This window comes from Podarcis gaigeae (genome assembly GCF_964106915.1).
Source record: "Podarcis gaigeae genome assembly, chromosome: 8".
NCBI classification, from domain to species: domain Eukaryota; kingdom Metazoa; phylum Chordata; class Lepidosauria; order Squamata; family Lacertidae; genus Podarcis; species Podarcis gaigeae.
Window position 1 is genome coordinate 27324927 of NC_139684.1, and position 18206 is coordinate 27343132.

The following is an 18206-nucleotide window of genomic DNA, read 5'->3' on the forward strand; positions in this document are numbered from 1 at the left end:
GGGAGACTCCAGAATTTGGGTTCTGCTCCCTGCACAGCGACCGGTCCCCAAACTCTTCCCGGACGTACGGCGCTTCTCCCACCCTCCCCATACCTGTATTTCATGCCAGTCTGCTTCACACTGGAGTCGCTGGAGGTCGGGGCGTTCTGCGCGGAGAGGTGCCCCAAGCTCCGGGCCACCATCGCCACTGCCCGGAACCGACCCCGCGTGCTGGGGCTGTTGGCATTCTGCCGGTTGAGCCGGTCCTCCGCGCTCCGGTTCTTGATGTTGTGGTCCGAGCAGACGAAGGACACTTGCATCCTGCCTGCTTCTGGCGTCGCCGCCCCGACCTAGAGGTTGCCCTGGTCTCCTCTGACGCTGTGTCACCTGTTCTCCGGGATATGTCAAAGGAGGAGGAAAGTCTCCCAAAGAAACCTTCTCCCCAAGACCTGGATTCTCCTGACGCAGCTGCAAGGATGCTCTCCCGGAACAAAAAACCCCAGAAAAATAACCCCAACGGGCCCGTTACCCCATCCAGGAGTGGCAAAAAACAAGGGGTCCAGGCTGACCGCCCTTCCAAATCGCAGCCATCCCCCTTCTCCTTCTGAGCCAGTTCCTCAGTCTGGCAGTGTGGCGACTTTGGACATCTCCCTAGGGTGCTTCCGTGGGCGAGGGATCCCCGGCGCTGGATTTCAGATTACTTTGGGAGCCGCAGCCGTCATCTCCTTGGAGGGTGATTCCCCCTCGGTGACTCTCAGGGGGGACTAAGGAGCTGCGTCACTGAGACTCAGATGGATCCAGGAGGAGCAAATCTCTCATGAGAATCATCCTGATTCAGAATGGAGGGAGGTAGCAGGGGGAAGGACACTGACGGTGATGAGGATGATAGGGAGGAGTCTTGCTTGTCTTCGCTCAGATCCCTGAGCCAGTTCATTCACTCACCAGGCGCGGTGCTGGATTTTGGGAGCCCCAAAGCCTGCTGTGGTTCCTCCGCTCCGGCTGAGACTCTGGAGTCTGCTGAGCAGCCGGCGAAGCGCATCAAGAGAGCCGAGCTTGGCAATTGGTGGACAACAAAGGGACAAAGACTTTTAATCTGGAGTCAGTGTTCCAGTGTCTTGGCCAGGCATGGTGGCTGCTGCTGCTGCTGCTGCTACGGCTTCCTCACAGCTCCGGCTGCTGCCGTCTGATGGTGAAAGCCTCCCTCCCCCCCAGACACCCCAGCCCCGCAGCCAACCCTCCCATCTGCTCCCTTGCCTCCCCCTCCGCTCTCCCCCCCCCCGAGGCTTGCAGAGGATGATGACGGGAAACTAAATTTAGCCACAAAGCCAAGGGAGATCCCGTCCTTTCCCAAGCAGGATCCCAAGAAAGGGGAAAGGAAGAGAGTTCGAATATTTCACCAGCCCCAGGGGAGAATCCAGTGCGAACCATCTGTTAGGGCTTCGAAGCAGGACAGAGGAACGCCGGGAGCTGCCTTGTTCTGAGTCAAACCAACTGGTGCACCCAGCTCAGCTGTGTCTGCACGGGCTGGCAGCAGCTCTCCAGGGTTCCAAACAAAGGACAGACCCAGCTCAGGTTGGAGATGGCAGGGACTGAATCTTCTGCACGCAGAGCAGATGCTTTCAGGAGCTGCATCCCTTCCCCTATCACAGGCTGCTTTCTGCCCACACCTTAAAGTATTTGTTCCATGAAAAATGGCCTGCTTGCCCTGCCCCCCCACTCCCCCAGCTACAACAGGGCAGGATGAGCTGGTTGCCTCTTAGGCACACTCCTTTTGGATTTGGTGAAGGACGGTGGGGTGGGGGGCTTTTATTTGCTGACTCTGCCCTGCTCAGCAGCAGTCTGCTGGCTTCTACACATTTATTTAAAGCACTTTTTTAAAAATCCCACGGTTCAGTAAGAAAAAGGCACTCAAATGGCTCGGAAGAGGAAGACAGCCTGTGCCCCAAGGCTTATAATTTAAAAGATTCAGCACAAAAAGAAAAAAGGATTCGGAGGGAGGAAAAGGACACAAAACTCAGGCACAACTAATCTAAAAGCTGGAGATCACTTGTGAGTGGGAAAGGTTCCATTGACCCACCTAGCAGAGGATGGTCTTTACCAGGTCAGGGGAACCTGCAGACCTTCAGGTGCAGCTGGGACTCCATTTGCCATCAGACCCAGCCAATAGCAAGGGGTGGTGATGGGCTGTGGTCCAGCAACACCTGGAAGGCCGCATGTTTCTTGTCCCTGGTCTGCACTGACAAACCTTCTCCAGGTTTTCAAACCCATTTTCCCCGGGCCTACCTGAAGATCCCGGGAGTAGAATCTGGGGCATTCTGCACGCAGGGAAATCTCTTACAAGAAATATCCAAAGTGGTGATGTTGGGTCGAAGTCCACTAACTTTTACTCAGAGTAGACCCAATGAAATTAATGGGCCAAAGTGGATAACAACCGTTAATCTCAACGGTTCTACTCTGCGTAGGAGCAACACTGGACACAATCCGTTTCATAGTTATCAACTATGGAACTGGCTCCTGCAGGAGGCAATGCGGCTACCGACTTAGATGCCTTTAAAGGGGATTGGACAAATTTATAGAGGAGGATAATGATATCAATAGCTACTAGCAATGATGGCTGTGCTCTGCCTCCATGGCTGGAGGCAGTAATGTTTCTGAATGCCAGTTGCTGGAAGCCATGAGAGGAGAGAGTGCTTTTGTGCTTGGGTCCTGCTTGCAGGTTTCCCATTGGGGCATCTGGTTGGTCACTGTGAAAGCAGGATGCTAGACTAGATGCGCCATAGGCCTGATCCTTCCAATGTTCTTATGCCTCTGGCATAACCTGGAGTCCCATGGCATCAATGAATGAAATCTGTTTGGTGTCAACTCAAGAGGAATGTTCCACCTACAAAGGACTGTCAACTCTGGAAACAGCCTTCCTTAGTCTCCAGTGAGCCACCAGCCTGACTCGCAAGAAACAAATCCTGGTACCTCTCCCATGCAAGGCTTGGGCTGGACCAGGGGGTTGCCAACATGGTGCTGAAACTATGCCTCTGCCCTAATGGCACCCCCCAAAAACCAAGGCACTGCCTCCCCCCTCTTTTTGTCACAGAAAGGTCTGCACCATAGGTAGGCAAACTAAGGCCTTCTCAATCCGGCCCACAGGCAGTCTGGGAATCAGCGTGTTTTTACATGAGTATAATGTGTCCTTTTATTTAAAATGCATCTCTGGTTTATGTGTGGGGCCTGCCTGGTGTTTTTACATGAGTAGAATGTGTGCTTTTATTTAAAATGCATCTCTGGGTTATTTGTGGGGCATAGGAATTCGTTCATCCCTCCCCAAAAATATATATATAGTCCGGCCCCCCACAAGGTCTGAGGGACAGTGGACTGGCCCCCTGCTGAAAAAGTTTGCTGACCCCTGGCCTTTGGCTCCTCTTTGAGAGGGAGCCCGTTATTATTGTGGGATGCCCGAACATGGACGTGCTTTGCCGCTGCTGGGCGCAGCAGGAGGAACCCATCTAGCATTCCGGAGAAGGCAAAGAGCCGCGGTGGGGGGGGGGGGGCATTGTCGAAGGCAAAGGCATCAAGGGAGAAGCAAGGGGGAAAGATCGTCTTGCTTAGCAAAACGAGCCTCTGTGCATTGGGATCTCTGCTGCAGAGGGACATTTCTCTGCGCTGTTAAGCAGCGCTCTGAGCCTGCCATGCGCAACGCCCACACAAGGATGAATTAGCACACGGCAAGTTGCTCCTGCCCCGTTCTGCCTCCGGGGCATGAGCTGACACAGAGAGTTTATTCTGGTGCCTTGGCTCTTCTCTGAGAAGGAATGATGGGGCAGGAGAGGGGGCGAGGGAAGGAGGCATTTGAAGAACCTGCCCCTTCTGTTTTTCTCCTTGTCTTTATGGAATTCTCCCCAACACCAACACCCCCAAGGTTTCACCCAGGCTTTTCGGTCCTGAAAAAGTTAGTCAATGCTGCATGTTTTTCATTTCATTCATTGCATTCACACCCCACCTTTCCCTCGAAGGAGCTCAAGGTGGCATATACCATATTTTTCGCTCCATAAGACGCACCTAGTTTTTAGAGGAGGAAAACACACAAAAAAATATTCTGAATCAAATGTTGTACTAAACTATTTAAAGCAGCAAAGCAGGCGGTTCCTGTCCACTTTGCTGCTTTAAAGCGAGCCACGGAGGAGGGAAGGAAGGGGAGCCATGGTTCCCGTCCGTCGCCCCCTCTGTGGCTTGCTTTAAAGCAGCAAAGCGGACAGGAGCCGCTTACACATCCCTCCTCCGTGCAGCATTCACTTCATAAGATGCACAGACATTTCCCCTTACTTTTTAGGAAGAAAAAAGTGTGTCTTATGGAGCAAAAAATACGGTATGTGGTTCTCCCCATTGCCATTTAATCGTCACAATGACCCTGTGAGGTAGCTTAAGTTGAGAGGCTGTGATTGGCCCAAAGTCATCTGGTGAGACATCCATGGCTGAGTGGGGATTTGAACCCTGGTCTCCCAAGTCCTAGTCTGGCACGCCAAACTAGCCAGGTGATTCTAGGGTCAGAGAGGCCATCTCAGCATCTCTGATCTCTCCTAAGCCCACACCACCTTCTTCCAGCACAGATTCATTAACCATTTTTTATAAGATTCAGTGATCACCAAACGCCTGGCGTTTCCTCCCTTCTGCTTGCAAGCTCCTTAATCCATACAGCCAACGTAATCCAGATTTACTTCAGCTCCTGATTGCAGCACTCAATTCAATTTGGGGAAACTCTTAAAAACACACACAAAAAAACCCAATCCACAAAGACCTCCATGCTCCTGAAAGAAGAAGGGATGGTGATCCTGCAGGCTCATAGGTGAGGCAGTTGTGAAAAGGAAAAGCTGCTCTTTGGATCTCTGGGGCAAGCAGTGGCAGGGGAAAATATCCCATGGATTCAAAGACTAGCTGGTCTGGAGCAAAGGAAAGACAGGAACCAGATATATCTATCTATCTATCTATCTATCTATCTATCTATCTATCATCTATCTATCTATCTATCTATCTATCTATCTATCTATCTATCTATCTATCTATATCTATCATCTATCTATCTATCATCTCTCCATATGTGTGTGTGTCGGTCTACCATCATACAACCCCCACTGGAGGACCTGTAGTGCTTCATTAACAATTCTGGATTTGCATGACATCAGCAAAGAGTTGAAGATGAAGGCAGGGGCATAAAATGGTGTGAATAAGAGGAGTGGGTGGTGGCTTCAAACTGGTGGTTTGCGTGGAAGTGGGGGTTGCTCAAAAGGAGGAGGGAGGAGCCCTGGCTGGTGACCAATGGACGCTGTAGTTCAGCAATCTCTGGAAGGCCCTAGGTTGACCAAAAGTCGCGGAAGAAGAAAACAAAAAAGCAAAACCTTGATACAGAGAGAAGCAAGAAGGCAGGATTTGCCCAGCACCTTACTTCAAGTAGTCCAACCAATGAGTGTGTTTCTGTGTAATATTTGCCATGGGGATCCCCCAGGCAAATGTAGCATCTAGAGCCGAGGTGATCAATCTAGCTCCCTCTAGAGACTGCTGAACTACAGTGTGCCTCATTCCTGACCATTGGCTAAGGTGGCCGAGGGGCCCCAACATTGTAAGAGGCTGGTCTAGACAAGGTCATACTTGAGCACAGTAGAGACTGGCACCATTAGGGTGAACTGAGCACTGCCCCACTAACTTCAGTCCACTCTCTGCCAACCACACCCTCCTGCCTCTGACACTGAGATGACAGAGCCATTTCCAACCCTCGATGACCTCATTTCCCCAGAATGTGCAGTGCACAGGGAGCTCACCTTGTCACCACCTTTCCACCCTGGGGGAATTGTGTTGCCATCCTTAAGAGTTTTAAGGCTCTAGCCTGGACATCACAACAGAGCCATGGTCTCCCCGATTCTGTTGGGAGCCAATGGTTGGCAAAACTTTTAACAACTGGGTTTCTTGCAGCAGAGATGAAGCTGGCCAACCAGAGTAAGCTGTGGCCCTGTTAAAATCTCCTAAACCAAAAGTTTGTCTGGTAGTGTATCAACATTCAAAGGTCTCTCTAGCTGTAGTGCCATGTGGAGCTGTTTGTGGTGCTGAATTCCCCATCTGGTTGCAATCACTATATGGACTAGAATAGGCCTCTTTCCATCTAAGGGCTGAGGTAGGACAGCAAAGAGGTGTTCTGAGTGGCTGCCTCTCAACTTTGGAATTTCTTTCCCTTGGAGAACCTTCAAGGACTGATCCTGCGCAACTTCTGGAACCCCATTTGTCTTCCTTTAGATAGCCAGTAAGAGTACAACAGGCAGTTAATTCATGTAGCTGGAAGCTTTATGGTTAACGTATTACTGAATCCAAGGCAGTGAAATAAGGTGAGCTATCTGTGGACCTTTAAAATCAGACACAGCATAATTTTCCTGGATGGCAGGTGAGGTGTTGCAGATTGGGGGAATAGGAAGACAGGAGAAAAGGGAGCTCTTATCTGATTCCTCTCCCAAGAGTGATTTGCTGGATTCAGACTTTCTCCATGTTAAACAAACTTCCTGAGGGCTTGCTGATCAGAAGGATGGTGGTTCGAACCTGTGCAACGGGGTGAGCTCCCACTGTTCTGTCCCAGCTTCTGACAACCTAGCAGTTTGAAAGCACACCAGTACAAGTAGATAAATAGGTACTGCTGTGGCAGGAGGGTAAACTGCGTTTCTGTGTGCTCTGGCACTCGTCATGGTGTCCCACTATGCCAGAAGCGGTTATTCATGTGGGCCACATGACCCGGAAAGCTGTCTGCAGACAAACGCTGGCTCCCTCGGCCGGAAGCGAGATGAGTGCAGCACCCCATAGTCACCTTTGACTGTCTTAACTGTCCAGGGGTCCTTTACCTTTTACTACAAATCAAGTTAAAACACCAATGCCCACCCCTCTTCCACACAGATTACTGTATTTTTCTATGTATAAGACTATGCTTTTTGCTTGAAAAATTAGGGAAATATTGGGTGTCGTCTTATACACGGATAGTGAATGCAGAGGAGGGACGTGCGATTAATGGCAGCAGCAAACATAAGATTGGCAGCAGCGATTGGGCAGGTGATTGGCAGCTGCGGCAAGGCCTGCTGGCGATTGGTTGTGGCTGCAGCAATTGGGCAGGCAATTGGTTGCTGTGGGGAGGCAGGCAGATGATCGGTAGCTGCGGCAAATGGGCGGGTGGGCTGGTGGATGGCGATGAGCGGGCAGACAATTGGTGGCTGTGGTGAGGTGTGTGATCGGCAGTGGCTGTGACAAGCAATGCGCAGTGGCGGGCAAGCGATTGGTGGAAGTGACCTCTCCCACCCCCCCAAAGCTAAATAACTTAATTTCTTAATTTTGGGTTAAAAAAATAGGGGACGTCTTATGCACAGAAAATATGGTACCTCATTCCTTTCTATAGTCTCAGGAAGAAACGTAACTCTTTTATGCAGCTAGTTCTTTTCCATGGGAGCAGAAACGCAAGCATTTGAGCTCATCCGACACCATGCCTGTAACACACCCAGGGTTGACGGCGGCTGATTCAGCCATTGAAATTCATCAGTGGGAAATTGCTTCCCTTAACCCCATCCATTTCCCTCATTTGGATTTTGTTTTCATTTGTGGGGTTTAAATTAAGCTCTCCGGCAAGGATTTCTAATCTTTGATCAGAATTGCATCTCTTGCTTTACCATTTTCCAAAACCCAGCATGCACTTCGAAGGCTCTGCACAAATTAAGTCCCGCTTTCTTTGGGGGTTGAGGTGTGCCCTTGCTCCAGGAAGTGCCATGACTCAGTGGGAACATTCCCTGCCTGGAACCCAGGAAAGCCACTGCCAGTCAATGTCGACAACACTGGGCTAGATGGACCAGTGGCCAGACACAGTGGAAGATAGCTTGATGTCTTTGGGAGCATCTCCTAGGAGCCTAACCACAGAGCCTAAGGCTTGCCGATCAGAAGGTTGGTGGTTCAAATCCCCGCGACGGAGTGAGCTCCCTTTGCTTGGTCCCTGCTCCTGCCAACCTAGCAGTTCGAAAGCACATCAAAGTGCAAGTAGATAAATAGGTACCACTCCGGCGGGAAGGTAAACGGTGTTTCCGTGCGCTGCTCTGGTTCACCAGAAGCGGCTTAGTCGTGCTGGCCACATGACCCGGAAGCTGTACGCTGGCTCCCTCTGCCAGTAAAGCGAGATGAGCGCCGCAACCCCAGAGTCGGCCACAACTGGACCTAATGGTCAGGGGTCCCTTTACCTTTTACCTAGGAGCCTACAATTGCATAGTGTTGCCTGTACAATTCAGCATCTCCCCAGACAAGTAGGCTGTTGATATTGTTTAATCTGGTTTTTAGTTTATCAACATTTTTTTAAAGGTTTCGGTGGTCCTGACGAACTTCCAGCTCCCCGCCTGACTTTGCAGGCCCCAGGAGAGATTAATAATATATCAACCCTTATTAGGCGAGCGTAACCAGACACTCTCCCAAACATCCTTCGATCCGTCAAAACTAATAAACAGAGCCACTTGAAATATTCATGGTCCCTCTGCGCCAGGGCAGGGAAGGGCATGCAATATTCATGGGATGCCAGCTGCTCCCGCCCTCCGAGTCGATCTGCCAGCTCAACGGGGCATCTTGGCTCTCAGGTTTCTCTCATACAAGGCCTGGGGCAGGGGGGAAATTGCCAGCTCTTGCCTGCAGGATGGCTGCTTGCTGAACAATCCTTCCCGGACGCAGGCACCCAAGGGTGGAAAAGGCAGCAGGGCTTTGAATAACTTAGCATCACAGCAAGCGCTTGGCATTTGGGGCCTCTGCCTTCGTTAAAGATCCTGCTCTCAGGAAGTGTGTGGCTGGAGGGGTGGGCAGAGGAGGAAAGCAATGCCCTTTCAAAAACAAGGACTGCTATTTCGGAGGTGGGATCAGAACCAGGATGAGCCACAGGAGCCAGAGTTCAACAGTGCACTTGCAAATCTTCATGAATTATTATTGCACCGTCCACCTAGGAAGAATGAAAATGACAGGACAGAAGAGGCTGGATCAGGCCAAGGATACATCTAGTCCAGCATCCTGTTGTCACAGTGGCCAACCAGATGCCCCAATGGGGAAGTCCACAAGCACTCTGCTTTCCTGTGGCTTCCAGCAACTGGTATTCATAAGTATTACCTAAAAAAATCAGAAGAGCTTGCTGGATCAGGCCAAAGACCCATCTAGTCTGGCATCCTATTCTCGCAGTGTTCAACCAGGGCAGGTGAGCCTTCGGAGAGGGAGAACCAAAAATTCTGACTCTACTCAGGTCCTGGCTGATTCCTTTTACCTGCCATGCCAGTAATACAGTAACAAAGGGCCTTGCTTAACAAGATCTCTAATCTAGATGAGCAAAAGGGGAAAGCTTTGTTACCAAGAAGCAGCCCTCCTTTATCTTGGATCTTTAATAACCAAGCCAGCAGGCATGTGGACCCTTCTATTTAAGGATGGTATTGTAATGCCTACAATAAGCTTAATGGGAGACATTTGGCCAAGGCACAAGACTTTGGAGGTAACTGCAGTACCTGCTCTTGAGACTCAGCTCCTAGCTCAAGGAAAAGCCAGACTAGAATTAACTTTATTATCATTAAGTATTCCGTAACTTTCTGAAAGTGCCAGTGTGGGTGCACAAGGCAATTGTGAAATAGGGCACACTTTCATATTTACTTGCATCTGTGCAACAGTACTGCACCGATGCAGGATAATACAGAGTTTGCTGAGATCAGGCAAACTGCTCCGAAGCCTCTACATGAAGTTGCATTTTTGTGTGACGTTTTGTAGCGACAGCAGAAAATGAAAGCGGAAAATAAAGACAACGCTCTGTGAAGGAAGGAATTTGGAAGACTGCGCTGCAGCTAGGAAACAAAAGCTGCAGGTGTAAAGAGATTCGGATTCAGCTTTGCCAGGTGCAAATCATCACTGACCAAAAGCTGTGAAAACACTCCATCCACAGTGCAACCCAATCCACATGTAAGCTGCACTGGGTCAGCGCACACAGGTTGGCAGCCTCAGAGCGGAGATTTGCTTTTCTAGCCTTCCTGCCCCAATCACTAAGCCACAAGGAGGAGTGTCTCTGTTTCTGTTCAGGAGAAGAGACCCAAAAAACTATTTTCACCAAATCTCTTGATGTTTATGGATACTTTGGTTTCCTAAAAGGCTTCCACAGTGGGTGTGATGTCTTTTCCTGTCTCTGTGATGCTCCAAATTGAGCTCTCTTAAGGGAGAAGTAGGGACACGGGTGGCGCTGTGGGTTAAACCACAGAGCCTAGGACTTGCCGATCAAAAGGTCGGCGGTTCAAATCCCCGCGACAGGGTGAGCTCCCATTGCTCAGTCCCAGCTCCTGCCAACCTAGCAGTTCAAAAGGACGTCAAAGTGCAAGTAGATAAATAGGTACCGCTCCGGCGGGAAGGTAAACGGCGTTTCCGTGCGCTGCTCTGGTTTGCCAGAAGCAGCTTAGTCACGCTGGCTCCCTCGGCCAGTAAAGCGAGATGAGTGCCGCAACCCCAGAATCGGTCACGACTGGACCTAATGGTCAGGGGTCCCTTTACCTTTACCTTACCATAAGGTGTGGTAGTGGCAATGTTTGCCCAATTTGATGGGTTTGAACGGAGATTAGGCAGACTTCTGGAGGACAAGGCTATCAGTGGCTACTTGGCACTATGGATGCGCATTGCCTGGAGGATCAGAGGAAGGATGCCTCTGCATTACTAGCTCCTGGTAAACACAAGTGGGGACTGTTGCATTCCTGCTTGCTTGTTTTTCTTTGGGGGTGCTTTCAGATGTGGGGATTATTGCATTAGCCTTCCTCATTATAATGCTAGCACTTCCGTCTCATTTTCTAACATTCCTTTCACTCTGCAGTACCTGCTATGGAATTGCGGCTTTCTGACCAATATACCGAGAAGTCTTGCTAAATTTCATTCACACCAGTGTCTGTGGTATGACAACATACATCTTTGGACAATGTTGCTATTCACTCCCCTTTCCTTACATACATGCCTGTGTGTTCCCTCCATGATTCCCCCACGGAAACAGCAGGAAAGAACTGTATGCCAGCATAGAAACCCGAATTTCATCACTTTATTGCCATGATTTTCTGGGTTAAGAAAAATGGGTTAGTTTTTTTCTGGACTCCCTGAAATGAGTGCTGATTATGCACTATATTCCATTTTCAGAAACGGCTTTTATGTTGTTTGACAGATTAAATGCAATCCCATGTTCTTAAGCATGTGTGTGTGTGTATACATGTATATATACCGTGGTACCTCGGGTTACTTATGCTTCAGGTTACAGACTCCACTAACCCAGAAATTGTACCTCGGGTTAAGAACTTTGCTTCAGGATGAGAACAGGATTCGTGCTCTGGTGGTGCGGTGGCAGCGGGAGGCCCCATTAGCTAAAGTGGTGCTTCAGGTTAAGAACAGTTTCAGGTTAAGAAAGGACCTCTGGAACGAATTAAGTACCGTATTTTTCGCCCCATAGGATGCACTTTTTCCCCTCCAAAAATGAAGGGAAAATGTGTGTGCGTCCTATGGGGCGAATGCAGGCTTTCGCTGAAGCCTGGAGAGTGAGAGGCGTCAGTGCGCACCGACCCCTCTCGCTCTCCAGGCTTCAGGAAGCTATCCGCAAGCCTTGCGCGCCCGGCGGGACCCTTCAGCCTGCAGTGCGGAGCCCTCTGGAGGACGTCCCGTGCTTCGTGCAGGTGTCCGCAAGCCTTGTGCGCCCGGGGGAACTCCCCCCGGGCGCGCAAGGCTTGCGGGCGGCAGCCTGCAGCGCGGAGCATGGGGCGTGCTGCAGAGCATGCCCCGTGCTTCAGCCAAATGTCCGCAATCCTTGTGTGCCCGGCGGGAGGTCCCGCCGGGCGTGCAAGGCTTGGGGTAGCAGCCTGCAGCTCAAAGCATGGGATGCGCTGCGGAGCACGCCCCATGCTTCGGGCAGATGTCCGCAAGCCTCGCATCCCCTGCGGGAAGTCCCGTCGGGCTAGCAAGGCTTGCAGGCAGCAGCCTGTTCTGGGGGCTGGGGTCGGGGGAAGCTCGGGCGCCTGGGGGGGAAATAATTTTTTTCCCCTTTATTCCCCCCCCCAAAAAATCTAGGTGCGTCCTATGGGGCGGTGCGTCCTATGGGGCGAAAAATACGGTACTTAACCCAAGGTACCACTGTACAGCCGCAGGATTGGGCCTTGCTCACGTAGTCACCGAGTTGTTCTTTAAGCCCTGAAGCATAACCATCTCCCATGTGCATATGACACCACCAAAAGCAGTGGTCCCCAAGCCTTTTGAGTACGACAAGTCCAGATTTTCTTGGTGACCTACCAAATTATTATCACGTGAAATCCGGAGCTTAAGGTTTTTGGCAGTTGCTGGTTTTGTGCATTTCAGCTGTAGGTTTAACTATTTATTTTGCTGGAAGCTGCCCAGAGTGGCTGGGGAATCCCAGCCAGATGGGCGGGATATAAACAATAAAACTATTATTATTATTATTATTATTATTATTATTATTATTATTATTTTGTTGTTGTTGTTGTTGTTGTTGTTGTTGTTGTTTTGTAACTGCTGCCCTAGGTTTGCAAGCAAAAAATGCCCCTATTCATGTGGAATTTGTTGAAATATTTATAGTACCGATGAAGTTATTCACTGTTTTTTAGTTTTGTGGGAATGCAAGCACACCAACCATCAGACTGCAGGGCATTTGGGGTTTACTTATAAAGCCCCTGAACCTCTTGCACAGGCTGCGTGCCTCACTTGCAGGGTGGACTCCACAGCCTGGGAAGCGGTGACCTAAAAGGAGCCTTGGCTGCTAGAAATGTCAATCCTACCATACGCAAATACACAGACACACTGATGTGTAAGGAGGAGAGCGCCATCTAGTGGCATTTTTATGGCAGGTCCTTTTGACTACCGTGAACCCAGAAAAGGCAGGCGGAGATTTCCTGCCATTGACCAAGACACTGCTAGTGTTCCGTTTCAGTAATTTAGCCTATCAGCTCGGTGGATCGGAGACCGGACTAAATGCCGTCTCCAGATTCCTTTGGGATCGCCCTAACGCCTTTAAACGGGCATTAAAAAAGGAGAACACAGGAGATCAGACACGCATCTTAAGACCAAGGTTAGGGCCCTGTGGTGTAAGGAGGCATTCCATTCCATTTATTCTTTATTCCATAAAATTATATGCAGGTGGTTTATAAAACATGGGGTGCTGGAAGAGCCTCACCCCCCCTTCAAAAAAGTGGCCTGATAGAAGGGAGAAAAATGTGGAATAGTAGCTACTTCTGACACTTCAGGAGGTTTTTTACTCTCCTCCAGTGGCGGAGCTCCATGCTCTGGCACCGGGGGCAGAGAACAGGCGGGAATGTGGCTGGCGCGCATCCCGGGAGCATGGCGTGTGCCCCAGGGGTGTGACATGCTGCCCTCAGGGGCGTGGTGCATGGCGCACGGTGCAGAGGGGTGTGCAGTGTGCATCCTGGTAGTGCGTGGTGCGCATTGGGGGGGCTGCGATGATACCCTACCTGGTATGGAACCTGGAGGGGGCGTTCCCCCTGCCCTCTTCCTCCGCCAGCACTCTCTTCCTGCCCAGGTCAAATAATCCCTTAGCTCCCCCCCCCCCGCACTCTTCCTCTGCACTAACTAGGGTCCTCTCCCACATGCCCAGCCCTCCAGTGTTCTCTTTCCCTGCTCTTTCCCACTCACTTATGGTTACATATATGGCTTGGGACCAGGCTACCAGGAAGATTATAGCTCTCTACACAAGCCTTCTTGTGTGCTGAGATCCTATGGGGAGCACCTTCTCTCGGTCCCATCGACATCAGAGACATGGCTGGTAGTGACACAAGAGAGGGAAAGTGCCTTTTCTGTGGCTGAACACCCAGTTTGTGGAATTCCCTTCCAAGAGAGGTGCGACTGGCTCCCTCTCCATTATCCTTCCATTGGTCGGCTAAGACCTTCCTGTTCAGACAGGCTTTTGGAAACTTAGGAGCAGGCATGGCTGATCACTAGACTGCCGTCAGGGCAAGCTATACAGTGGTACCTTGGTTCTGGAACTTAATCTGTTCCAGGAGGCTGTTCAACTCCCAAAACCGTTCGAAAACCAAGGCGTGGCTTCCGATTGGCTGCAGGAGCTTCCTGGACTCAAGCCACATCGGACGTTCGGCTTCCGAAAAATGTTCACAAGCCGGAACACTTACTTCCAGGTTTGCGGCGTTTGGGAGTCGATTTGTTCGGGAGCCAAGCTGTTCGAGTACCAAGGTACCATTTTACTTTGACTGCTGGTTCTAAATTATGTATTTTAATTGTTGTTTTTAACTACCTTGCTTTTAAATGTTGGAAACTGCCTTGAATCACAGCTTGGGAGAAAGGATGGACAGAAATATTATTATTACTACTATTTCATTGCAGGTGGCCCCTAGAAGCTTATGCAGTTGTGAGTGAGGCTCTAGGCCTGCAAGAAAAAGTTCCCCACCCTTGGCATGCTGGCTCCCTCCCCTTGAGAAAGTTGCTTTTGCTTACCTATACTTCATGCCGGTCATTTGCGCTGTGCACTCATCCAGGGACAGCCCGTGCATCCGCAGGAACTCCTCCCTGATCCTGGCCTGGGCTGCCACCCGGACATCCCTGAGCCTCTGCAGTTCCACCGTGTCCGTCTGCTGGATCTGGTGCAGCCCCCACTCTGAATGGCACCTACTGGCCACGCTCCGGAGGCTCCCGCTGTACGTCATGGACAGCATGATGCTGCCTGACGGGGGGATCTGTGAATTTCCCAGGCGTTAAAGGGAATCGTGCTCAGGTGAACCAAACTCGCTTCCTAGCCAAAGGGGCCCAAATCAACCTGCCACCAACACTGCAATAGTCTCCCCTAGCTGGCCTCCAATTCACATTGCTTTGACTAAGCCAGCCTGCTCTGTTGGCCACAGAGTATGCATGCTTCAGAACCAAACTGGGTTCATTATCGGGTGGGAAGGAAAAGGAACCAACTCTGGGCCCTGTACAAATAGGAATGGAGTTAAGTGCACCAGGGCTGCTGGAAGTTTGCTGTAGGTGTGGTAGGAAACATCTGTGGCACTCCAGATGTTGTAGGAGAACAGTTCCTGTTATCCCTGGTGATGCTTGCTGCAAGGAATGATGGGAGTTGCAGTCCAACATCTGGAGGTTGGCCTAAGCTATCATTTGAGAATACATCTCCAGCAATGGACAACCCAAAGACTCAGATGCTGGGTGCAAAGGCAGAACAAAGGGTGATTTCTCTCTCCCCTGCCCCAACTTAAATCCTGGAGAGCCGCTGTGAGTCAGTGTAGACAACACTGAGCTAGATGGACCAATTGGTTTCACTCTGTTTAAGGCAGCTTCCTATGCAATACATTGTCCCCAAGATCTGTCCGTTGGTCACTCTGAAGCATGACAAAGAATGTTGGGAACTGCCTTTTCTGCACATCTTAGCCAAAGTGTTCTGACTCTTGATTGGCAACGGAGGAATAGTCATCAGCACTGCCAATTTGACCAGAAAAACTATCACGAAACCCTGGCCTGCTTTTCACTTTAAGAATTACAGGGAGGTCAAATATGGTCACCTGCTACTGCCTGCAGAAACAGCAGCTGTTAAAGGCAGAAGAGCCAGGGAGGTTAAAGTGTTGGCAACTACGATTGCTGGGCCTTGATTTTCAAAATTTGGACCTGCCTCCCATGCAGGGCCGGATTTAGGTTTGATGAGGCCCTAAGCTACTGAAGGGAATGGGGCCCTTTATATGTCCAGCAGTCCTTTGTCAACAACAAATTGTCGCTGTTTTTTTGTGTTGAATATATGCCATATGGTAATTTATGGACCTAATAGGTATCTAAAACCATTTGTACATGCAGAATGTAGGCACCCTATATATAGAAATGAGCAAACCAGTGATATTTTAGGGAGCAGGCTAGCAGGCAGGGCCCATTACTTACATCATAGGAGCCTAAACAACACAAAACACTGTTGCTGTATGTAGGTTTTATTTTATTTGTTTTTTATTTTATATTTTGGAAATGTCCATCCAGTTTTTCCCCTTTAATTTTTTTGGGGGGCCCCAAGAGAGTGGGGCCCTAAGCTATAGCTTATACGCAAATCCGGCACTGTTCCCATGCCAGCCCCTACTCTCTAGGGTAATGTGTACAAGCCAATGTACTTCCCATGGCTGAAAAGTTGCTGGACTGCAACACCCATCATTTCTGACCACCAACCATGCTTGTTGGGAGATACACTGGGAAATCAAGGCAAGTTTGCATACTCTTTGACCAACAGAGGTTGTTCAGACCCAAAGATTTCCAGCTCCATCCTCAACAGGTTCAACACACTGACAATGCACCCTTCCATGAAACCAGAAGAGGGTTTGTGAAGGTCACACTGAGCCTGCTGCTTTCATCCAGCATCACATCAGAGTCTCACAGGAACGGCCACTGTGTTCTTAGCAAGCACAGACCCATTTTGGGGGATGGATGAGAAAGGGTTGTAGTCAAAAGTCAAGGAGACAGAGCAGGAGGGGGGAAATGAAGGGGGGGAAGGGAGGAGGAAGCACAGGAAAAACAAAACCAAACACAAAGTGCCCTGGAAAGATTCTAAATAGCTTGGCACTATCTACTATGGAATGGAAAAAAGAAGAAGATGAGGAACAGATTCTCAGGGTGAAATGGGTAGATGGCATCAACACAAAATATGAATGATTTAGACAGCTGCTGTGTATGAATGATTAAAACGCAGACCTGAAAACCTCCAAACCTTATTAATATACAACAGATCTCCATCCAACCAGGGAGGGTATGTTAGGGCAAAAAAAAAAATCTTAATTTCACAAACATGCTCAGGGGGCTGAAAGGGCAGTGATGGACCAGGATTGAGACCTTGGGTTCATAGCAGATAGCTCAATGAAGACGTTGACCCAGTGGGAAAAGGGCAAATTCCATGCTAGAGGAATTTCATAGGAGAAGAACTGAAAATGAAAGCACCACTATCATAATGCCGTTATAGAAATATATGGTGTGGTGGCATTCTGAATGCTGTTAGATGGGCCACTTGCTTGACTCGGCAGGACTCTTCTTATCTTCATGACAGAGCCTGAGTCCAGACTCCACCTTAAAACTTATTGGAGCATCTTAAATAGCCAAGCTTCACCCAGTGCTTGAGGGACCATGGTCCATCTTCCCTCCCAAGGGATGAACCTTCACAGAGAGACTGCCTACTTCCAAGCACCAGGTGCTTGCGATGAAACAGAGGGGACCTTCTTTGCTTCTTAGAAGATGCATGCATGGGATCTCAGCTGCTTCATCCTGCCTGCCCTGCAAGTTTCTTAGGTCAGTGATGGGGATCCTGTGGTCTTCCAGCTGTTAATGGGCTCCACTTCCCAGTCCCAGCAAGACCTGGAGGGCTACTGGTTCCTCAACCCTGCTGTAAATGAATGTCTTCTCGCTCAACTGAGCAGGCTACATTTTCAAGAAAGAAACTCTCATAATCTCTCTGCACCAACCGTGGTGCTGCATTCCTCTACCCAAGCCAAGCTTTTCAGCTGCAGTGGATCCTGCCAGGCGGCTCAGACCTTCAGCTGGGGCTGATCCAGGAAACATCTGCCCTCAACAGACATCAGGGCACAGGGTTTCTCTCTTCACTGCATCTGCCTAAGATGTCTTGCTGGCTGCCCCAGACCACCAATGGTGGGAGACGGCACCAGAAACATTTCTCCAAGCAAGGAGATGGGGAAAGAGCGTGACCACACATGCGGTGGTTTGTGCGGTAACCTCTGTCGTGAACTTGTGGTGCTCAGATTATAGTGGACTTGAGCTCTTTACCACCATAGCTACTGCTTTTAGAAGCCGATAGGACCACAGTTCAACTAAATGGTTCCCTGAAATCTAGCTCTTTGGTAGAGCAACCGCTTTGCACACACAAAGTTCTAGGTTCAATCTCCAATGGCATCTCCAGGTAGGAAAGAGGACCTTGCCTAAAACTCTGAAGAGCCTTTGCAGCCAGTCACGTGTCTAGTGTTTCCCAAATTTGGGTCTCCAGCTGTTTTTGGACTACAACTCCCATCATCCCTAGCTAGCAGGAAGGGTAGTCAGGGATGATGGGAATTGTAGTTCAAAAACAGATGGAGACCCGAGTTTGGGAAACACTGGTGTTGACAATAACAAGCGAGGTGGAGTCTGGCTCAGCATGAGGCAGCTTTTTAAGGATGGAGGGATGAGAGATGAGACAGAGGAGGGGGCTCTGT

General features: G+C 49.9%; 1 protein-coding gene across 10 annotated transcripts in view; it reads right to left on the reverse strand.

Annotated features, from left to right (window-relative positions):
* Window positions 1-18206, reverse strand: part of KCNAB2 (potassium voltage-gated channel subfamily A regulatory beta subunit 2) — a 384406-nt gene that overhangs the window by 316755 nt on the left and 49445 nt on the right. For 2 of the 10 annotated variants that reach the window (XR_014567429.1, XM_083752728.1), the window contains exon 1: window positions 94-1093. The exons of 6 other annotated variants lie outside the window; for them this stretch is intronic. Coding sequence is in view for 3 of the 4 variants with exons in the window: in XM_083752728.1 (XP_083608854.1) it covers window positions 94-299 (206 nt within the window). In the remaining variant the exon portion in view is untranslated. Of the gene's footprint in view, window positions 1-93; window positions 1094-14484; window positions 14718-18206 lie in introns of those variants that run through there. 2 more of the 10 variants (XM_083752729.1, XM_083752730.1) reach the window with 2 other exon arrangements.